Source organism: Solanum dulcamara, chromosome 4 (assembly GCF_947179165.1).
Source record: "Solanum dulcamara chromosome 4, daSolDulc1.2, whole genome shotgun sequence".
In the NCBI taxonomy this organism is placed as follows: Eukaryota; Viridiplantae; Streptophyta; class Magnoliopsida; order Solanales; family Solanaceae; genus Solanum; species Solanum dulcamara.
The window spans coordinates 15,482,933-15,507,231 of record NC_077240.1 but is presented as its reverse complement, the minus strand read 5'-3'; the positions used below and the strand labels follow the sequence as shown (position 1 = coordinate 15,507,231).

The 24,299-nt window shown below is 33.4% G+C and overlaps 2 protein-coding genes across 9 annotated transcripts; one reads left to right on the top strand and one right to left on the bottom strand.

Moving 5' to 3' along the window:
- Nucleotides 1–10,139: 10,139 nt before the first annotated feature.
- Nucleotides 10,140–15,520, top strand: LOC129886566 (uncharacterized). Of its 2 annotated transcripts, none has more exons than XM_055961303.1 (5): nt 10,140–10,309; nt 13,893–13,974; nt 14,064–14,151; nt 14,764–14,846; nt 14,915–15,520. In XM_055961303.1, the coding sequence occupies exons 3-5, from the start codon at nt 14,074–14,076 to the stop codon at nt 15,171–15,173; spliced, it is 420 nt and encodes a 139-aa protein (XP_055817278.1). In that variant the 5' UTR covers nt 10,140–10,309; nt 13,893–13,974; nt 14,064–14,073; the 3' UTR covers nt 15,174–15,520. The 2 variants fall into 2 exon arrangements, with proteins under 2 accessions (XP_055817278.1, XP_055817277.1); XM_055961302.1 differs by having other exon boundaries at nt 10,140–10,313.
- A 664-nt stretch (nt 15,521–16,184) lies between these two features.
- Nucleotides 16,185–22,491, bottom strand: LOC129886565 (uncharacterized). Of its 7 annotated transcripts, none has more exons than XM_055961296.1 (7): nt 22,291–22,491; nt 20,719–20,917; nt 20,516–20,583; nt 18,736–20,377; nt 18,463–18,626; nt 17,509–17,698; nt 16,185–17,432 (listed from the first exon to the last, which is right to left on the bottom strand). In XM_055961296.1, exons 2-7 carry the CDS (start codon nt 20,867–20,869, stop codon nt 16,771–16,773), a joined length of 2,877 nt encoding a protein of 958 aa, XP_055817271.1. In that variant the 5' UTR covers nt 20,870–20,917; nt 22,291–22,491; the 3' UTR covers nt 16,185–16,770. The 7 variants fall into 7 exon arrangements, with proteins under 7 accessions (XP_055817271.1, XP_055817270.1, XP_055817274.1 ...); XM_055961295.1 differs by lacking the exon at nt 22,291–22,491 and adding an exon at nt 21,321–22,154; XM_055961299.1 differs by lacking the exon at nt 22,291–22,491 and adding an exon at nt 21,321–22,154 and having other exon boundaries at nt 20,516–20,580.
- Nucleotides 22,492–24,299: the final 1,808 nt, after the last annotated feature.

The window sequence follows — 24,299 nt, the reverse complement described above, 5'->3', positions numbered from 1 at the left end:
AGCAACTGCTTCATCATCAGTCGAGTCGAATATAGCAAATAATGAAACAAATATAACTATTGTATATGTTACAATAATTGTTTCACTAATTGTTGCTTCTATTTTTTTTATCAATTGTTAAAACACATTCATCAATTGTTGTTGTAGGTTCTACAGCAGATGCTGAATATATTTCAGCAATTGCTGCATCAATTACTGAAACAAACACTGCAAACTGAAACATGTTCAGCAACTGCTGTTTTAGATATTTCAAGCGCTACAACAATTAATGCAACAATGGCTGCATTAATTACTAAACAAATACAACAATTGCTGAAATTTTTCAACAGTTGTTGAATAAATTGTAGACAGAATCAGAAGAAAATTATGACCATTTTTTGAATCATAATATAGGTACCAATATTTAACTCCATCAGTGGAGAATAAAATATATGTTGGAATAGATTGAAATAGTGAATAGGTTGAGTCCAACAATCGTTATATTTGGCATTGAAAAAATAAAGAAATGATAGAGACGATGGCGATGATTGTGGATAGAGATATCACGTATGATGATTATGCAAACAAAATTATTTCCTGCTGTGATCTGAATTGTGACTTGAAAGATCTTGTTATCAGTTATATGCATTATAGTGGTGAAAATCAAAATGTAGCTCCTTTTACGATAAAAAATCAATCTAATTTGCGTACTTATTGGGAATATGAAGGTAGACCCGTTTTAAGGGTATATGTGAGTGAAACATTGATTGAGTACCGTCAAGATCAAGAAATGTAAAATGATTTTCTAGAAAAAGAAAGTATCGATGAACATACTCCTTTCTATTCATATTTCTACTTCTGCTCTTGAATTTGACCATAATACTCCAAAAATTAAACAGTCATCTAATCATACTCAATCTGATGAAACTGATTTTTACATCAGTATGTCATTCAAGAATAAGCAAGAGCTAGATACTACGTTAAAAATTTCGTGTGTGAAAAAAGATTTTAGAATAAAAAAGGTGATCAACTAGCGTACCGTGTATTGTATCAAATGTGTACATCTCGAATGCAAGTGGTGGATGAGAGCTATAAAGTTTGAAAGTTTTGATGATTTTATATCAGAAAGTATGAAAAAATGCATACTATGGTTCGCAAAATCTCACGAGTCATAACCCACGTGCCGCTGAAAAGTCGTTGGTGAATACTTCAATGATAGATTTCCCAAAGGTAAAGGACCTTCTACAAAGGATATTCAGAATTCAATCCGTACTGAATTGGGTTGCTAGGTTAGTTATTGAAAGATTTGGAGGGAAACTGAGATTGCAAAGGCTTTGGTAAGGGGGACATATGAGCATGGTTATGCAGTGCTTGACGCTTACCGTTATATACTTACAATGTTAATTCTGAAAAGTAAGACAGATTTGAAGCTCGATGAAAATGATAGGTTTAAATATTTTTTATTCCCTATGGAGCTTCGATTCGTGGTTTTCAACATATTCAAAAAGTCATTGCTGTGGATGGGACATTCTTGAATAGTAAGTACGGATGAGTGTTATTGTCTATCGTAGCACAAGATACAAAAAATTATATTTTCAGATGGCATTTCATGTAGGGGACAGTGGGTGTGATGCCTCCTACTGATACTTTTTCAAGCAAATGAGCAGCTTTGTGGATGATATCCAAAATTGTGCATAATTTTTGACAGACATCCAAGTATTAAAAAGATATTTGGAACATGTTTGTTTTCAAAGATGGAGCAGATCATTTTTTCCAAAAAATAGGTAAACTACTGAAACTGTGTAAATCACTGGTTATTGAATAATAATTGCAGTAATTGCTACATATGCTCTAGCAACTGCTACATCAGATGCATGAACAAGTGCAACAATTGTGAAACAAATGTAGCAATTGCTGCTTTGTATAAATATATTTCAGTAATTTTAATTTTATTAACAATTTTGATTGTTATTTTTATAGGTACAAAATTATGACATCAAACATTATTGAGTCGATTAACGCAATATTTCTTGATGAAAGAGAATATTCTATTACTGCTTTTTTGATGATATAAATCAAAGATACGGAGAAAATTTTATGAGAGGCGTAACATATTCATCAACACATCAACCATTTTTGTTCCTAAGATTGAACGGAAAATTATAAAAAATGGTAATTTGGAGAACAAGCTATTAGTTCATCAAACTGTCAACAATGAGTACATTGTCACCGATCACAATGCAGTTGCAACAGTTGATTTGCAATGCAAATCATACATCTGTAGAGTTTTTGATTTTGACAAAATATTGTGTTCACATGCTATGAAAACGCTTCAAAGTCAATATGGTGATGATTGTGGAAGGCGCATTTATTAGTATTCATCTCCATATTACAAGGTGGAGACATACCTTTTTGCATACTTGGAGGAAATTAAACCCGTGACACCAGAAGATACTTGGAAAATTCGTATGAAATTTTTATAGAGGGAAATACTTCCTCCACATGTTGATCCAGGCAAGGTGGGAAGAAGGGCCAAGAAGAGACGGAAAAAAATATTTCATACGCAAAAGGGTTGGGCATAAAAGAACAATAAGCTCGGAGCAAAATGCTCCATAGGAATAAATTTGATATCGAAACTGCTTTTGTTGTTAGTGAAATTTTTAAAATTTATATGTAATGTTGGTGTTGAACAATCTTCTTAACAAATGCTTTGGCAACTACAGTACTTGTTGTGTATTTTCTCAACAAGTAGGCAGTCTGCTTCAGCAATTGCTTCACTTTCTGAATGAAATCTCAGTAAGTTGGAAGTTTGCTTCGGCAACTACGGTACGAGTTGAGAAAAATCTTAGCAAATAGACAGTTTGCTTCAACAATTACTTCACTTGATGAATAAAATCTCAGCAAGTAGGACGTCTTCTTCAGCAACAGCTGTACTTGCTGAGATTTTTCTTAGCAAGTTACTGAATTTGCTGCAGCAATTAGGATATTTGCTTTCATTCTATGAATAAATTACTTTGTAATTGTGTAAGATTGCCACTAAAATCAAGTTTAAGTATTATAACATATAAAATATCACTTTATTTATCATTTAATATGATTGATATAATCAATTAATAATCAAATTACTTAATTATGATTGACTACGCATGTAATTACTCAATTTATCGCCTGTTATGAATAAATTACAATGTAAATTATATAAGATCGCCACTAAAATCAAATCTAAGTATTATAATATATATAAACAACTTTATTTATCATTTAATATTATTGATATAATCAACTAACAATCAAATTACTCAGATATGATTGACTACGCGTGTAATTACTCGATTTATCGCATGTTATAATTAAATTATTATATAATTATATAAGATTAGTACTAAAATCAAGTCTAAGTATTATAATATATAAAAAACACGTTATTTATCATTTTATAAGATTGATACAATCAATTAACAATTAAATTACCCAATTATGATTGATTATGCATGTAATTATTCGATTTATCGTTTGTTATGAATAAATTACTATGTAATTGTATAAGATCTCCCAGTAAAATCAAGTCTAAGTATTATAATATATAGAAATCACTCTATTTATTATTTAATATGATTTATATAATCAATTAATAATCAAATTACTCAATTAAGATTGACTATGCACGTAATTACTTAATTTATCGCCTATTGTGAATAAATCACTATGTAATTGTATAAGATCACCACTAAAATCAAGTATAAGTATTATAATATATAAAAACCACTCAATTTATTATTTAATATAATTGATATAATTAATTAATAATTAAATTACTCAATAACTTGCTAATAATTATTTTAGCAACTGCAGTAGCTGCTGAATGAGACCACCTACTTGCTAAGAATTTTTGTAGCAATTACAACAGTTGCTGAAATAGATAGCCTAATTGCTTATGTAGTTGCTTAAGCAAATTAGTTAATTGATACAAAAATCTCCAACAAGTAGAGCAGTTACTGTAGAAGACTTCCTACTTGCTAAGAAATTATTCAGCAATTGAAGCAATTACTGAAGCAAACTGCCTATTTTCTGAGATTTTTCTTAGCAAGTACAACAGTTGCTAAAGCAAACTACATACTTCCTGAGATTTTATTCAGCAAGTTAAGCAATTGCAGAAGCAGATTGCCTACTTGTTGAGATTTTTCTCAGCAAATACAACAGTTGCTGAAGCAAATTAACAATTTTTCAACAAATAATACATATAGTAAAATTTACAGCAGATCAAACAAATTTACTTTTACAAATACCTAATAAAATTACTAAGAATCATAAATTGTCTTTAAAAAATGAATATACAAAATACCTTAAAAAATAATGTGTCTAAGAATCATTCATAAACTAACAAACATTGGTAACATAAGCACTATGGCTTCAGTTCCCCTTCAATGATGCCCTCTATCCACCTATACCGCATCCTGTTAATCGAATTGTCATTCATAAAGGTCATAGGAGTGTTGGTGATTAGGTGTTCAATATATACAAGTGCATATGAACTGCACGCTGCTGATGAATCATTTTGGGGGCATTCGTCAATCTCTCAAAATTTCATTCTATGTTCAACAGTTTGTCGGGCAAGCTATCGAAGATTTTTCTTTGTTTCAAAAACCTAGGTAATAATTTTGTCATCAACAGAATGTGTGTCAGAAATTTCTCATCCAAAAAACCAACTCTGTTGCAATCATACACATTAATTTTTTCTTCGTCGATATGAATTTCAAGTGCGGAAAAATCTTTTTTTTCCTAGGTTCAAGATAGTGAGAATTCTCTTGGCACCATGCCACGGAACAACAACAACAACAATCCAGTGAAATCCCACAACGTGGGGTTTGGAGAGGGTAAAGTGTATGTAGACCTTACTCCTATCAAGATAGTACGACTGTTTCTGAAACACTGCCAGAAAATCATTTACCTCCTCTACTATAATTCAAACAGAACTCATCAAAGCTAAACCGATCAATACGTTTCTTCAAAAAGACAGTACCCGTTTGAGAACTCTTTTCGACAAATTGCTCATAGACACTTTTAAAGTAATAAAAAAAAATCAAGATCAAGGATTATGTCTTTGGTATCATAGCGGTGAGAATATTCAACATGCCTTTGACGAATTAGGAATAATATTTCATCTACATGCTACAATAATAAAAAAAATAACTTAAGAGAGATACATAAATTGCTACAACAAATATAACAATTGTTGAGACAAAACAAGCAATTGTTGCAACAACACACAAAATCATTGCAGCAAGGGGTGCATCTACTAGAACTATTTTAGCAAAATAAATTAAAGATATTAAAACTTACCCGATCCTCCCACCACTTCTGCACGTTGGTCATCATGTTGAAGTCCTTAAAATTAAATTCATGCATTGTGTAAGATTTTTTTTGAGAATCTTTAACCTTCAAGATATTTTTTATTTTTTTGTATGATTCACTTTTTACATGCTTGTAGATATCCACCGATTGCCGCTCAATTATTAGCATTGTTGTAGGTCTCTGGCAGCTCTCTTTCCTTTGGCACTTTCTAGTGCATTCGAAATTTGCTTTTTCTTTTTATTGATAATCAGTGTATAGGAACTTGAAATCTTTTTTGATGGTCTAACACCCCTATTGGCTATAAGACTTTTAATGGACTCATCTAAAGACCGAATGTTTTGAGTCATTAAATTCATTTTGTCGGCACATATTTCACATTGACAAGCACAAAGAGGCACTTTAAAAGCACTGATATCGCCTCTAGAAGATTCATCTATCGTGAATGGAGTTGTTGGCGTAACTTGAATAATCTCACCAATAGGAGAAAATCCTCCTTCCCCACCAACACCAAAAAGCACTAGGAGAAAAAGGGGAAAACCCTCTTCCTACACCGACACCATTACCACGACTAATATCAAAATGCGGAGTAAATACCCTTTTTCTGCTTCAATCACCACCACCATCATCATTATATGTAACAAAGGCCACTGAAAGATCAAAATTCTCCTCAACAACCTCAATATCACTTTTGATGGCTACAAAACCATCTAAGTATTTCTCAACTTTTTTAATTTTTTCATCCTCGATCAACTCCAAAGGCACAAAATCAGTGAGAAATTCCATCTCCATCTCACTAGGTGTAAGCACTAACCATAGATACATAATCTATATATATTAAAAAAACATGTGAAATCCATAACAATAACAACAAATACACTATTTATTAGGGCATGCAATAATAAAATATGTGAAATTCAGGCTCTTATTCTTCTATTTAAATCTAAATCATCATTTTCACAATTTAAAGATGATTGAAATTTTTGTTGAGTTACTGAAGCAATTGCTGAAGTTGAGAAGCAGCAACTTCAGCAATTGTTGTGTGAAACTTGAATTGTTGCTTCAACAGTTGCTGCACTAGTTCAACAGTTGCTTAAAAAAATTTAGTTGTTCATAGACTTGTTAGAACAACCTCAATAATTGTGTCATTTAATCACACAAGTTTGTAAGTTGCTGCAACAACAACATATTTTTTAAGTACAACAACCAAACAACTCACCAAACAATAACAAAAATATGTGAAATCCACAACATAACAACAAATACACTATTTATTAGGACATGCAACAACAAAATATGTAAAATTGAGGCTCTTATTCTTCTATTTAAACCTAAATCACCATTTTCACAATTTAAAGATGGTTGAGATTTTTGTTGAGTTACTGAAGTAACTGCTGAAGTTGAGAAGCAACAACTTTAGCAATTGTTTTGTGAAACTTCAATTGTTGTTTCAGCAGTTGCTGCACTATTTAGCAATCGCTTTAAAGAAATTCAGTTGTTCATAGACTTGTTATAGAAATCTCTGCAACTGTGTGATTTAATCACATACGTTCTTAAGTTGCTGCAACAAGAACATTTTTTAAGTACAACAACCAAGCAACCCACCAAACAACAACAAAAATATGTAAAATCACAACAATAACAAAAAAAATATTTGAAATTCAGGCTCTTCATCTTCTTATATTTAAACCTAAATAACCATTTTCACTTTATAAACAAAAAACCCTAACAATAAAGAGAAAGAAGAGAATTTTACCTTTAAAAATCGAAACCCTAACAGTGACAAGTGAAGACAATAACGGCGACAAGGTTGATAGAGATGAAAGGAGAAGAAAAATTAGAAAGAAATAGAGATTAAGAAAGAACATAATTTTTGGTAGAGATTTGAGAGAGTGCGGAGATGCGAGGAGAGGAAGTGGAAGAAGTTGAAAAGTCGTCAAGGAATTTGAATATATTTGAAAAAAGAGATTGAGACTTTATTATATTTTAAAAAAGATTAATCAATTTTAAAAATTATATTTTACCCTCATTTAACCTAATTATAAAAATTTTGGACTAGAACTTATCAATTTGTCACCTCTTTTTAATTAGAGACTTATTTGTCACCTACACCTCAATTTTCTCGACATAATTCAGCTTCAAACTTTCTCAAACAATCGGAAGAACTTTTCACATCCTTGACTTTCTCTATATTCCGTAAGTTCCTTTTCATTCTCATCTGTTACTACTACTATGGCTTTACAACTTAAACTTATGGTTTCAATTTATCACTTGCTACATGGTTTCATTTAGTTCAACGTGAAGCTTTTGTTTTAATTACCCACTTGTAGATTACATAGAGATTAAAAATCGGAAAAATTACTTGATTGAGTGCTTTTAAAAAAATAATTACTGATTTTAGCGATATTTTTTATTTATTATCATTTATAGCAATATATAGCAATACTATGATAAATCTACACTTGTATTAAAAGTGAATTATGCATACAGTATAAATGTATTATAAGTGTTTTAAAATATATATTATGTTTGTGTAGTAAGAAACTAACATAATGTATTATAAGTCTATTAAAATATGTGATAAATGTATTATCCATCTATAAAACTTGTATTATATATGTTTTATAAATAGTTCTCTGCAATATGTATTAAAACTGTATTATAAATATTCAGTAATTTTTTTTTATTGCTATAGATGGTAAATATTTTCTTAATATTATATATTTATGTAAGTTTTCCTTAAAAATCCCTAGGGTGTGGCCTAGGGAAGGGCGACTCAATAGAATGAGTGACCTAAAGCCAAAATTTAGAAACGTGAGCTAAGCTTCTTTAATTCCTTTATTATATTTTATTCTCATAAATTCTAAAATTTTTTTGTAATATATTATAATTTAATGATTAATTTTTTTAATTGACAGTAAGACAAGAATATATATATATATATATATATATATATAAATTAGTGTATGATACATAACAACACAAATGTTTAAATCTCTCTTATTGATTATAATTTTGAATTTTTTTAATAGAATGAAATGTTACATGAATTATCAAAATTATTCTAAAAGTATTTTAAAATAAAATTAAGACTTCCATTCATTAAATATGTCAATTAGAGTATCATTTTTTTCTTATATAATATTTCGTAATACTTTAAATTACAATAACCAATATTATAGTGATTGTTACCTATAGAAGATATTCAAAGTTAAGACATTTAAATTTTATTATTTGATAACCTAATTAGTTTGAGTTTGAAATGTTTAATGAAACATCTCAAAGAATTGAAGACAATCGTACAAAGTCAATATTAAAACATGGTTGATTCAAATTGAAGTGAATTAGACAAATTAAGAAATAAAAAGTAACTGTAAATTTAACTGTTTACAATTTTTTATTATAATTATATCAATAAAATAAATTCAAAAATATATGCATAATAATATTTACAATTTTTTATTATATTTTTTTCCTGTTCCTCAAATTTATTTAACTGCTTGTTTATTAAATTCAACGTACAAAGAAGTTGGTGCATCACTAATGGTTGAAAAAATTTATTTAAATTTAGGTATTAATGATGATGAAGAACCTAGTTTATCCACGGTTATATAGTATTAAAAATGAAGGTAGAAAATTATATGACTTGTATAATTCTACTATTTTAAATGAAGTAGTACGTCAAGAAGAACCCTAAACATCTAAGTGTAAATATTCTGAAGATAATATTGATGATATGTTAGAAAGTTATCTAGGACTTACTTCTAACAAAAAAATAATTTTGATGAATTTCTTAATCAGGGAACGAAAAGCATTAAGGATGCAGAAGGCAAACCCGACCTTTTGAATTGATGTAGGAACCACGGCAAGGCATTTTCAAAGTTTCAACGGGTTGTTCGAAATTTGTTTGCTATTCAGGCATCTTTAGTAGCTTCAGAGAGAGCTTTTAGTGCAATCATATTTCAAATAGAAGAGCATAGGCATTCTTTAGCATCTGATAGCTTAGAGATATCAGTATTATTTAGGGAATGAATTAATGCGGAGCGTAGAAATTTTGGATAAATGCCCAATTTGAATATGATATTGATAATATTTTGATAGATTCAAGTGAAAACAGAATGGATGCATTGGAGGAACAAGCTATACAACCACTTCCGGAACAAGTAACTAGAGAAATGTTAGAAGAATTAAGATGTGAGTATTTTGGAGAGTACAAATATTAGATAATTCGAGGCTTAATTAAAACAGAACCCTTCATAGAAGGTGGCTGCAACGATTGGGTACTCTTCTAATATTTGTAAATTATAATATAAATTGTATTAATTACTTTTTTATAAATAAATAATAGGCTATTCGCCTTATTTTTTTTAATTATTGTCTTCAATTTAATTCAAATATTTTTCATGATTTTAATTTTCAAATATTTCAAAGTTTAAAAGTTTAAAACTTCTATTTTCAAATTTGAAATTTGAACTTTAAAAATTTAAACTTTAAAAGTCCGAAATTTGAATTTTAAACTTTTAAATTTTAAATTTTTCAAAGTTTAAATTTCAATTTTTAAATTTTCAAAGTTTAAAAGTTGAAATTTAAACTTCAAAATTTTTAAAAATGTATTTTAGAAGAAATATTAAATTAATAATGTATTTTAGATATTTTTTAATCATTAATTACTTTAATTTAACTAATTAAAAAAACGTTAAATTCCGGAATACCGATCTAGTCATTTTCAGTTATGTCATGGCATATACCGAACCGAAACGGTTATTATAGGAATTACCAATTAGTATCAGTACCCATCCGATTCCGGATGGAACCACCATTTTCATGGTCCATTCGGATAGAGACCGGTCAGGTTGTCCCAATTCCGGTACCACCTGCAACAACCTATAACAATAAATACATAATTTTTTTTATATTCTACTTAGGGTTTCTTCCAAGTGTGGTATTGGTGGTGCTTCACAACTAATATTAACATTTTAACGTATGTATGTATCTCCTTCATCTTTTGTCTGCTCAGTTCTTTTGGTTCTTCGTTTAATCGGTCGAATTTATTTCTCTTTTGCGCATCTTCGGTATGTTTTTGTATTTGAGCGAACTGAATTTGGGGGATTTTTGGTTCTTTGGAGGCCCTTATTTTTTGGGGCCTAAAGTGACTTTAGGGTTGAGCCGCCCTTGGGCCTATTCGTCGTGGGTTAAAATTCCAGTGGAGGTAAAATCACTGGTGTTTTGTTCCATCTGCCCTAGGACAGAGTTTTCCGGTACCTCTATTGGTGGGAGGTATCACGCATCCGATGAAATTAGTCTAGGTACGCGCAAATTAGCCGGACACCAGGGTGATTATGAAAAAGAAAAGAAAGATTTCATACACTAATTGATAAAGAGGATTGTTATGGGCAACCCCAAAAAATGCGGGATTGAGGCATAGTTGATTAATTGAGTGGTTGATTACATAATCTATTTAAAAAATATATGCAGAATTGAACCATCAATAGAATAGAGATCAGTATTTTGTGTAACAGGCTACCAGGTATACTGCGGGCGTTGTCTATTGTACTCTGTCTAGTGTATATAACTCATATGGTTGTGTTTGTTAACTAACAGGGAAGCATGCATGTCATTCCCAGTTGCAAAGGAACAAGTTAGTGAACCACTTGTTTCTGTCGCTAGATTTATCAATTCATGTTCTGCAGAATGTAATTTTCTCCGATTTCTGGAGTCGCTTTTGTGAATATTCCTGTTTCTGGTCTAACTTATATTGAGGCATGTCTGCAATTTGTGGTTGCAGTCATTTCTGTTTGTAAAAGGTTTAAGGATAATGTGTGCGTACGCTTTGCCCCCTCCAGACGCCACTTAGTGAGATTTCATTGGGTATGTTGTATTCAAACCCCACAGTTGTAAAAGGCAAACCCCTCTTACCAATTTGTGAATTGTTTCATAAGCAATTTTTTTTTCTTTTTTATGAGAAAGGTGTCAGAAAAATTGTGCTTTAGGGATAGCTAAAGAAGCAAATTATTATCAAAGTTCTTGAGGGGGTGTTTTATTTTGTATGCGGGGAGTTCTAGGATTCTAAAAGAAGCAGACTATAGTTACCTTTTACTAGGAAGATTTAGTGTTGCTGCACTATCATTGTTATATATGGACTGCAGTTGATGTTTTCTCTTGTATTCCCTTACAATGTCCTGATTCTTGGTCGTTAGAGATGGAAAAAAAATCCAAGACTTTTTAAAAACTTTGTTTGAGTAAATTAGGATATTGGCTCTAGCTCTTCTTCTTTACTTGTTTTTTTCCTTAAATGATTAGTTACCTGACCACAACCCCCTATGCGAGCTTCGTTAAGTATAGTCGGTCCCAAATTCATAAGAGAGGGCTGCAGCAGTACACCCAGCCATTGTTAAAAATAGTCTAACTATGATGAATTCTTTGAATACCGTTCTCGTCAGAATGTGGCCACCTGGACCTAAAACAGTGTAATGGGCTAGTACATAGTCTCGTTATTCTTCCTTATTAGTAGGCGCATTAGCGCACTATAATTTTTTGTGCTCTAATTTCTGTTCTTATATATTACTATTTATTACTTTCTGTTCTTTGATTACTCTATTTTATCTGTGTCGCTTTCGTTATTTGTTTTCCCATACCACTTTGAATTTCTTAGTCTTATCTGACCTCTTTTTATCCTTTTATTGAGCCGAGGGTATTTCGGAAACAGCCGTCCTACCTTGGTAGGAGTAAGGTCTGCGTACACTTTACCTTCCCCAGACTCCACGTTGTAGGATTTCACTAGGTTGTTGTTGTTGTTGTATTCTAAGGCTTCTGGAATATCACAGATTTAATGGCTAGCATTACTTCATAGTATTTTATCAAGCACTGGGAATACAAGTGATGCTTTTCCTAGGTGATTGAGATCGTTCTACTTTGTGAATTTTCCTCTCAAGTCTGATAGTCTTCACTTTTTTCTTCTTATTTTTGTATCTAGATATGTATTTTTTGTTTGATACACATTAAAGATTTGATCTTTTAAGCTTGAGATCTGTCTTCGGATCATATCACCTATTTGATAATATTGCAGGGAGAATCAATGTGATAGGTACTAAGGGAAGAGGGGTGAGGGGCGGGGGAGATAAAATCTTTTACCGACAACCCCAAATGGAGACTTACTGAAAAAAGAATTTGTATGGAAGAGAGTCATACTTTGGTGCAGAAAGAAGTATGTGTTGGGAGTCATGGTCAGAACATCTTGTGAGCTTAAAATAGGTTTCAATCTAACAAAGAAACAATGCTTCAGAGTTGTGCCATATATTGGGTTTCAAAAATAAAATAGAGTCAAATGTAGGATTAGGCATAGGATATTAGCATCAGGTCATATGCTTTCTTTCTGCAGTGGACTAGGTTGCATCGATAGTTATGTGCAAAAATGGAAGCTCTATGAAAATGCATTTAACCACTGTGCTTCCAACCAACAAGTACTCTAGATTATTTATGACAGCTCCAGTAATATCAGACCTGGGGCAATTGGGTATGCGAGGGAAACATTGTGCTTTGTTCGCCTATGAAGCATGAACAGCAGACTTAGGGCAGTGTTGTGGGCAAGGTTCATGCATCAGACATGCTCTGAACATGTATTCTTATCTTTCTCTATTTTGTGGACAACGAATGGACACTTATTAGGCCAAGTTAAACTTTTAGAAGAAAATTAGGGGCTTAAAGCAACAAAAGAAAAGTTTGATGAAAAAATCCTTGAAATCCTAGAATCTCTATCTGAAGACCAATTTGAACAAGAAGTAGAGAACCTGCATCACTCATGAGATCTCAGCTTCTGTTCACTGCTTGCTTCTTCAGTTCTCTGTTCTTCTGTTTTTCAGGTTCTCTTTTCTTCATTAATTCTCTGCTGTCTGTTTGATTAGCCTTGCCTCCTTCCCTGGCTTGCTTCTGGCTGCTGTGCTGCTATTTAATTTTATTGTAGACATGCATGCTACTCTTTGCTATGTGAATGGTTTTTATTATGTGATATATTGCAGAAAAACATGTCGATTCTGAAGATCCAATAGAAAAAATGAGATTAAGATATTGCAGAATCAGCCTTTTCTTCTTCTATATCTTGCTGCTGGCTCTCTCCTACATATCAATGTCTTATTAGTTATTTATTGTACATGAGTGCTATGTGTTTCTATGTGTCTAATTTGATATGTTATGTTTAACCATATCGCATAAACATGTTGATGCCTTAAAGTCCATTTGAAAAGCTGTTAATAAATTCAAAAAGAAAGAGTGGGTGGTGAGGTTTCCCTTATTTTTAGGCATCCTCTGCTTCAAAAGTTGTGTCTTTGTGTCCATATCTGACAAACTTTGTGTCCGCACAGCTGCTAATTGGTCTCTGAAAAGTGTTCCCCCCCCCTTTTTTTTTTGCTTTTATAAACCATAGAAAAGAAAGAGAAGATTTTGTGGGGGGGGGGGGGGGAGAGGGAAGGGCCAGCCGTTCTGCATTTGATGTACGCGACTTGTTTTGGTGATGACCAATTTGCTCTGAGTATTATTGATCGCACTGAGCATGTCAGCATATTTTACAGGGCAAAAAAAAAGCCTCTCTTGGTTGTGGTCTAGAACCCATCGCGGAGTAACTTTTAGGGCATTCCTGTTGAATCTTACCTGGTATAGTTTCCTTCTCGTCTTCCTGTTAACTACTCTGTTTTAAAGTAATTGTTCTAATATGGTGCAGTTGTGATTGATTTGATTATTAGGTAGTTTAAAATGACGACGAGTTTGGAAGAGCCATCAAAGAAAACTTCACGTCCTCAATTAGTTGTATTGAACAGGGCATTCAAATTGGTGAGAGTTCCTTTCTTGGACTATCTAGATGGAAGTTAGACGTGTTTAATTGTCTACGATTGGGCCATATGTCCGGTTTTAACTTCTTGGAGGGTAACTCTTTCAAATGTAAGATGCATGGGCACTAAACATAGCAAGTTTTGTTCTGTAGCATCCCTAAGGTCCTGAATTATACCTGATCTAAAGCAGGAGATGCAATAACTTCTATCGGGTGCTGAAGTAATGGAACGTTAAACAAAAGGGTGGGTGGGGTGGGGGTGGGGGTGTTAGTATAGCCAAAAAACAAAAAAACTGGGAGCTGGGCATAATTTTTCCCTTATATTTCTTTGACTGACCATTGATACTTTCATACACTCGAGCTAACTTGGTACTCCACTATGTCAGATCTTTTCCTCTTTAAATCAGTAGTAGTAAATTTTCTCATCATTTTTCTTTGCTTATGATTGGTATTCATATCCTTGTACTTGGGTACTTTTCCGAGATATCTTGATTTTCCGTAGGTAAATACTAGAGCTACATCCTTGAGTTGTCTAGGTACCTTGACTGATTGTTACTGTTATGCATAACTAGTGAATATAAACTGTTATTTTTAATATGTTGATTCGTTTGCAGGCTGAGCAATGGGTTAACACTATGGGCCACTCTCCAGATAATGCTAAACCAAACGAGGTTGTTCTAGAGAGTCGACCCCCTAGGTAAAAATCTTCTTCAACAAGACTGATTTTGTTGAAATTCCTTTGGTTAATTTCTTAGGTCCTCGTAGGCTTGGAATTGGTGCTGCAGTTCCACGTCAATCACAAACTGTACTCTCAAATGACCCCGTTGAAAGAAGACTACGTGCTAAATTGGATGCTGAGAAAAGAAGAAAATTGAAGAGCTCTGAAGCATCAACAATTTCTGCCAAAGATGGGAAAGTTGATGAAGAAAGTGATGAAGAGGAAGCAGACAGCAAAACAAAAGCTTTTACAAAGAAGAGGCCTGCAGCTTTGCTCTCGACTCTGCAAGCAAAAAAGAAGAAGTGACTTCGCATCATCTAGCAATGAATGCTTCAGGATGTTTATTTCTTAACGCCGTTTTGCAGGGCCCTGTTAGAAGTCTCAGTCTCCAGCTTAGAAATGTTTGAAAATGAAAGAAAAAAGAATTTTATGAAGTTTAAAAGTAAGGAGTAACAAACTTTGCCAGTCATGTTTATTTCTTAACAATGTTCTCCCCCGAGTCCCCTCATTCGGCCTGTGCCTTTGATTACAAATGCTTTAAGAGAACATGTTCATCCTCTCATCTTTGTTCTCACTCTTGATTGAGGCAATTGTTAAAAGGTATATTTTCTGTAACTATGATCAAACATGCAGAGGACACATCATATTTGGTATTTTGAATCTTCCTTCATAGTTTATTCTGATGAGCATAAAAACAGGCCTAGTGATGATTATTCTAGTTACTGCTTTAGAGCCTGTTTAAAAACTGCTTATAAGTTTTAAAAAATAAGTAGGTGAAGCTTAACTTATTTGTTTTCAATTTATAAGCTGCTTAAAATAAGTTTATTCAAACAAATTCAATTATTTATTGAGGTTTATTTTAAGCACAAAATGACTTTAAGTTGGTTAGTCAAACACTAAAAAAAATTGAAAACAGTTTATAAAGAACTTGTAAGTCAATCCAAACTTGCTTTTATCTTCTAGTTGCAGTACTTGCTTGTGAATGTTGGAATAGGAGGATGCCACTCAGGGAACATTTGTTTTACCCACTCATGCCGGTAATGAAATTAATACTCATTTCAAGTGATACTTTACCATAAACTTAAGCAATGTCATAGTTAATTTCATTTATTTTCGATTTTAAAAGACTTTGACAATAGAAGCACTATCAAAGTGGCAATTAGCACCCTCAAGGGGCACTAAAATTATGTGGGCAAGTCGAGAGCTCCTTCACCCTTCTACGATCAGAAGCTTTTTGCAAATTTTGTTCAAAATACCAAGATATGACTTACCTAAATTGAAAACAATAGCTTAAGAGATACATGAGCTATCATAGAGTGATTCAAACAACCATGTCAACATATTATTTCTTTCTTTTGTACTTTGACGTAATTTTCAGTTACAATCACTTTGTACTTACAGGAGAAAAGTCTATCTAAGAAAAAAAAAAAGAGAGACCAAAAAAGGATGGCCTGTGTCAAACCCCCGTAGCCTCAACAACCAATCTGCCACGCGAAAAGAAAAAGAAAAAGATCTAAATATATGTAGGTAAGACACACATTAACAAATCACACAAAACACGTTCTACATGTCATGAGGTTTTCCCCAGGAGGAACTAGCACCTTCTGATTTCTTAAAAAGCAATTGAATCAATGAGGAAGTTCTCTGATCCCCGGTGCCACACATCATACTTTATTGGCTTATAGCTTTGCATGGAAGTCTGTTATGCTATTGTCATAAAAGTAAGTAGTGTTGCTAGGAGAAGAAAGTGTATATGAAGCACTCTAGGCAAGAAGCTAGATGAGAGGTGAAATGATTAGTTGAGATATCAAGATTCATTTTTGATTCACAAGAGCAGCATGGTCTACTTCGTTATCTAGAGTCTATGGAAGCCTTCTCTTAGTTTCTACAGAGACAGGTCTGATTACTGGTCCACGCTACTCTCAGTTTCACTTGTGATTGGTAAGAGAACATCTTCTGCACACTCCAAAGTACCACCAGAAATGCTCAAAATTGTGTCATCTACCAACTCTTCCAGAATAATCTCCCCCATCTCAACACCGATATGTCCAAGATCCACTCGGAGATTCATCCATGTCCCTGATCTTTCCATGTCTTTTTTGACAAGCTGGTCCAAAGAATGTGGAGCTGAATATTGAAGAAGATACCATTCCACTCCCTCCCATACTTCATTTATCAGGTCCATTCCTTTTGGAACAGGTCGAATGTTATGTTTACCCAGTGACACTCTATGGCTGCAGCCAAAATAGCGCTCACATACTGCCTTAAGAACTTCATTTGCACAATCAAAAAGGAGCTTTTGATCATGACAAGAACGACTTGAAAATAACTCTACCTCGTCAAATAATGACGGGTCAAGAATCTGGTCAGAAGAAAGCCACCTTAAGAGAAACTCATCCCAACTTAATCCTGAGCCAAGAAGAACAGCTTCTACATATTCAAAAGCGGATTCTTCATTTTCGAAACAAACAGTTGGACAATCTTGTTCACTGATGGAAGACACTGGTTCTTCAAAATGGATTTTCCGTGGTTGAATTTCTGGATCTATTGTATACAATTGAAGAACTATATTTCAGGTTGGTGAGCATATAAAAAAATGATAGATCTTTGTTTAAGCAATTATTGGTAAAACATGTTTAACCTGGTCGGCAGATGGTGCTTGCAGGACTGACATCATCCTCTGAGAATAATGGCTCGAGTACTGATATGGGACTAGGTCGCTCTTTTCTATCAACTGCACTGTCAGGATCTTCAACTTTCCTGAGGCTTGAAGAATCTGCAGGTGAGGCTACTGGGGAAGATAGAGTAGTTTGATCCTTCCCAGATGGATGCTGAAATAAAGAAGCTCAAAATTTAGATATTGTAGCACCTTAGAAAAGGGTACATTCTTTCTTCAACATTTTTCAAGGGCGAGGGGATTTTGCACGAACTTCCTTTATGTTATTTTTGCTACTTATTAAAGTCCCACTAATTTAGCATTAAAACCGTAATAGTGCTTTAGTTCACATCTCATATTAGTGGGAATTTAATAAGTCAATTTTGTTTTAGCATAACACTGTTGTAGTCTTTTAAATAGTGAATACCACCATAAGACATAGATCTTACCTTAAGACAAACTAATTATATTGCAAGGTAACCAACCAAAATAAAAATTGTTGACCTATATATAGGAAGGAATTACTGTAAGAAATCACAGATAGAGTACAACATGAGAGTTTCCTCTCTTTTTAGAATCTTATTTGTGACCAGAAATTGTTAACATATAAAGAAATATGCTGCGGATATTGACCGGAAAGTTTTAAAAAAAGGTTCAACATCATAAATACAATTAGATGTAACAACCCTATCATTTTTGTAAAATGATGAGAAATTTACTAGAAGAGTAGGAGGTTGAAGGAAACAAAACTGTATAATAAGAAAGCTCTCATTAATCATTTTCTTCCAGTAACTTATTTGAATATGATATAACTAACTTCATTAAAATTGAACAAAAAAATATTGTTACACTTTCAGTTAATACAATGAGCAATGCATTTGCATGCACACTAGAAATACCAAAAAGTAGGCAACAGAAGTACTAGCAAGAACTACTTACTTCTTTTAAGCAGTCAAATGACAATTCAAATCCATGAGAAGAGTTTCCATCATCCACTGCATTGGTAGCATCACCATCAACTTGGATTTCTCTGTCAATTGGAACACTCAAGATTTCACCTTCTTCTTGGCATCTGGTTTTGATTGCTTCTTCAGTTAGATCTCCTGCCATAATTTAGATACCGTTTACAGGATAATATATTTTGAAATGGGCGAACAGTGAATTGCAAATGAAATGTTCCCTAGATTCAAGAAATGATCAAGAGAAGAATACCTTCAGTACTTGTATGATCAGTTGAAGCCGCATTTTCATCCAGTGTGTTCCCATTTTCACATGGAACCTCTAGATTTGTGCTGGCAGATTTGGTGCTGCACTCATTAGGATACTCGTCAGAACAGCTAGATTCTATCTCTATATCTTGGCTGGATGGACCTGGACCCGTAACATGGTCTTCTCGTACATACTGAAGTCTGTCATCATTCTCTTCCTGTATAGGGTCAGTAAGAGGCTCCCTCGTTTGGGAAGGTAGCATGCCATCCTTGCTGTTTTTTCTCGGGCTGCAGCCAGGTGAACTATTGTACTCCGGAAATGAAAGTATCCTCCCCAAGGATTTAGACAACTGTACACTACTCACCTCTATTGACTCATCTTCATTGTCCAGCATCTCCACAAGGTGCTTCTTTGCCTCAATGTAGATGTTAGAGATTCCTGGCCTGGGAAAGTCAGATGCCTCAGTCACATTGACTGCTTCAACACCTTTTGACTTGACTATCTTATCCCCACTCTTCATTCCCAGAGGAGATTTAGCAAATTTTTCAGTATAAAAATGGTCTCTATTAGGAGAACTCCATCCTAAATTTTCTCCAAAGATCCCTCTGTCACTGTTACTTCGCTTCAGCTGCTCAGGGGGAAATCGGCGGATGGTTCCTTCAGGAGAGATCCCATGACGATCCTTTCCCATTGCATGCTTGAGTTTTCTTTTAATTTCTGTAAATGAGAACTGGGATGTGTTTCTTTCATTCAGCATAGTATGCTTCTCTGTGCATTGCGAGTGAGCTGGAGTGTTAACATTGATTTGAGCACTGGGTGATTGCAAGCCTGCTGGTCCAGGCTTCAAAATAACAATTTTACTTGAAGATCGGGGTGTCTCATTTCCCATTGGAGGGTAAATTTCTTGAGACTTGCTCCTCCTCCTGAAAAATTTACGTTGTTTGTGGTGTATGACATCATCTGTTTTTGCATGAACATGGTTTTCCTCTGACATATTGGATTCTGAAATCAAGTTAGGTCTCTGGTTTTCCTCAAACTGAGCATCCTCCAAACTTCCAATTTGCTTTACCAGCTTTGAGTTTGGATCTTGTAGGAGTTTCATGATTAAGTCCTTATTTGAACTTAGTGTCTGCAGAGCATCCATGAACTCTTTTGATTGGAGGGTCTTGTTATCTTCTCCCAATTGTTTATTGTTTTTTGATCTCTGATTGATAAACACCTCAATCGCAGCATTTACCTTTTCTTCAACAACTGGGTGAGTCTGATCTGACTGCTTGTTATGACCTTGGCGGAGCTTCACAAATTTACGATTTTTCTGATGAATCTGGCGGAGTTCTTCCATTACAATGTCCAGATCATCGAAGGCCGTCCCTCCAGAATCTTGATGACAAGTTGCTTCAGACCTCAAATTTCCTGCATCATCCAAATCATGAGAGTGTGTATTACTCGGTCTGGGGAAAGCTCTGCGTGTTCGCCTGCTGTTCTTTCTTGAACGCCATGATTTTTGTGAATCAAAATCTTCTGCGTCTAATTCAGAACCATTGCACTGATCTTCCAGGCTTTGCTCATTGACCATTTCTTCTTCCATGAGCTCCTTTACACTTGTTCTAGGATCAGGTACAGCTACCTCACTTTCTTCATCATCCTAAATTCATAAATGTCATACATTTTATCATGCCAACATATGATACACATCAGCCGAAATGCTTAAGCATCTCGTGTTTTTTTCTCTTTAAAGCTTTTTGTTCCAAAAGAACCATATTTCAATATCCTGATAACATACCTCAATAGTCAGTCTATTATCACTGGGATTTGGTAATTCCTGCATAGAGCTTGAAGAAGCAGAACCTGTTGAAGACAAAATAATGTGATTTTGTTGGACACGGAGAGTGGATTGGAGAATTGATATCGGGAAAGTAGAAAGCTGCTAGCAAAGAACAGAGATGGATTCATCTCTAAAGAGTAAAGAACAACTAGATTTCTTACCAAGAGCTGGTTTGCTTCCTCGCGTTCTATCTGAGAGTAATTTTCTAGTGGCTCGGCCATGACGGAAGTCAAAGATGCTAATCAAACCCCAAATGCAACCCGCTCGATCCTTCTCATATCTCAGAGCATGACGATGTGATTTCTTTGCCATATTCGTTAACTTATTAACTTCAGTGCACTCTATTGATACTACAATAGCCTATCAAGAAGAAAAAAGAACTTAGATTAAGAACATATAATCGGAAACTCCCTAAGCTTCTGAATCCAAGAAAGAAAATTAAAACACCATAAACTCCCAAGCAAATGAATGCAGCTAAAGAGCCACTAAAGGACCCTAGCTAGAAACATCAAATAATTATTTCCAATGGACTGAGATCTCTTAAGGTGAAAGCACTAGAAAGTTTGTAACAAACAGAGGGGAAGGATCATGAAATTCAATTAACATACATAATGTGGAATTTCACTAGGGCTAACCGAGATGCTTCCAAGATCATAACAGTAAAGGTTGATCAGGGAAACAATGGAAATTTTTTACCAAAATTTTGGAACCCCACAGAAGCAAACAAAGAAGAAGACATAAAATATGCGCAAAGTGTACTTACAAGAAAATCAATTTCCCTCTTCAACTCCACAAGTTTCCCAACAGAGTAAAGTTAAAGGAACTGTAGACTTGCCTAGTTGGTAAAGAATCAAAAAATGTTTTTTTCCCCTTTTCAAGAACAATCTTTACCACTACTTCCAATAAGGCAATTCCCCCAAAAACATACTACATGGAAAGCAATTTGGCTCCAATACAACAAAGATATCTTCAAGGGGATCAATACTTTCTTCTATACAAAGAGCAAAAACTTTCAACAATTTGCCAGCAAAATGACCCTTCAACTATTGAGAAAACTATTTGATACAGAATGTGGCATCAGCAAGTCATAAAGACCTCAAAGATATGATCATCATCCTTGTAATTTTTTGTTTTGTCGGCAGAAACTTGGAAAACCCAAAATCACTCCTTTTTTTCAATGATATAAAAAAGTCACCTTTTTTCATCAATTAAGGGACCTTCACCAAGATTGAAACTTTCTTGTCATATGAATCATGCAATTAAGAAAAAACTAAACAAGTAACAATCAGAAACAACAAACTCTTCCCCTTTGGCACGTTTTGAAGAGAATAATTTTTTTTTTCCATATAACATCAGATAGCTTAAAAAACAATATCAAGGGGGATTTTATGAACCAGAGAAGGGTCTTTTTTTTTTTTTTCACTTTGGGCTATAAGGGTATCCAATACCAACCAAAAAGACTAAAAGAGAGAAACCCAGATGACTAAAACACCGACCCACGTATTTACACAAAGAAAATTAGCTGTGGCTTGTGGGGTAGCCATTAAAGACCAAAGAAGGTAGAAAAAAAAAAGCAATCTTGACACTGGAAAGTAAAGAAAGATGCTACTGTGGAGAGGGGCGGGGGGGGGGGGGAGAGAGGGGGGGGGTTAATTTAGGCATTTTTATTAGGGTGGTGGAGAATTCAGGTGATGATGGCATAATGTAGAGAAAGGAAGAAGAGTTCTTGACACCTGGGATTCTAATGGTGGGACCAATCAACCAGAACACAAATGGAGCTTTTTCCACTAAGGGGAAAAGTTTTCTGCTTCTTGCATTTTTCCTCTTTTTCTTTTTTCAAAATTCCATCTTTTTCCCAAATCAGATTTTCTACTCCACGTTCATCAACTTATAGATTTCATCATCATTGTCACCATGACACCCCCCCACACCCCACACCCCACACCCCACACCCACAAGCACTCTGTATAAAAAATGGTATTTTTTCCCTTCAATTTTCTTGATTTTGAGTTAAGTGGTAATCAGACAAAACCGTATGAGCATTGGATTCATAGGCGTTGAGAAAGAGAAAGGGAGAGAAAAAGTTAGTCTTTTTTTGGGTAGAAATTGACTTGTTGTTCTGTATTTGTTTTCATGTAAAATACTACTAGTAGCTGGAGATGATAGGGATAGGCTGAAACAAGGGATATGTGTGGAATTATGAGAAAATTACAAGGATAAGACTGCAATATAATGTGAGCAACAAATATTTACATTTTCATTTTTAAGCCGACATTTTTTTTTAATGAAAATCTGATCCAAGTATTATGAATTTAATTAAGGGGAAGCTATATATTTGGCCAATCAACGAAAAATATTTATAATGGCTAGTAGAGATGTAAAATTGACGGATTAGATTGAATTGGGGCTAAGTTAATAAATAAAGAAAATATTAAGCAGATAAATAAATATATATTAGTTAAGTAGCTAACATAAATATAGTTTGAATTAATTATGGCTCGCGGCAAACATCTAACTGTAATTATAGTTTGAGTTTTGTATAATTAGTGCGATTATACAGTTGAGTTTTGTATAATTCACGTGATTTATACAAACGTTGTGCGCAAATCGAATTGTATAGCGAAATATATAAATACTACAAATTGTATAACAAATTGTACAAACGTTGTGCATGAATTGTATAGTGAAATATACAGACGTTATATAAAAATTGTGAATTATATAAACGCTGCTATAACTATAGCTACGACTTGTAATTAACAAACTATAATTATGAAACATAACTAAAATATTTTTGATTGGCTATATGTGAAAATTTCCCATAAATAAATGGGTTATTAATCTACCCAAAAGCTACTTAAGCTAAAACGCGTGTCATCACCTAACCTACAGATTTTTAGTAAGTTTTTTTTTTTTTTTATAAAATTATAGTACATAATAATATTCTTTTTGTTATAGCTATATATAACATATCAAATAAAAAATATGTAAAAAAATATTTTAAAGAAATATCTCATGAGACAATTTAAGCTTATATATCAACTCAATTTTAATGAACTCGATTGAATTGAACTAATACATGATTTGTCCAAACTTGAACGGGTTTTGGCAAGATTTGCAACCCCTAATCCTTAGTTAATACGCCATCCATTTTTTTTATTTGTCAAATTTTGACTTGACACACATATTAAGAAAACAATGATTGGTATAGTAAGCTTACCATTTTACTCCTATTAATTGATATAGTTTTAAATATATTTACTCACTAGACTTTTCAAAGACATTAATTCAATATTAATAAATTGAGGTTATAATAGGAAGAAAAAAAAATTGTTCTTCCTTGATTTGTTAAAAATGACAAGTAAAAAAGAAAATCAAATTAGGAAATATTTGACAAGTAAATAAAAACGGAGGGAGTATGTATTATACATTAATTAACTAAATATTTTTTTACGAATTTTAATTAATTTGGATTTAATATATTTTCCTAAACTAAACTAAAGCTACGATTTTCTTTACCATGGTTAAGTAAAAAATTAGACAACCATTTTTATACTCTTCTTGTCACTTATTTTTATTTGATCTCCCATCCAAACGGGGTCTTGATTTGATTTTACAGTTTAACTTGAATACCCTCAGCAATTAAAGTTTTTGGAATCTAATTAATATTGTCTCTTAATAATTACTTATTTGTCTAGAGTTGTTACTAGCTCAATATATGTCATTCAATTTAGTAGGGGAG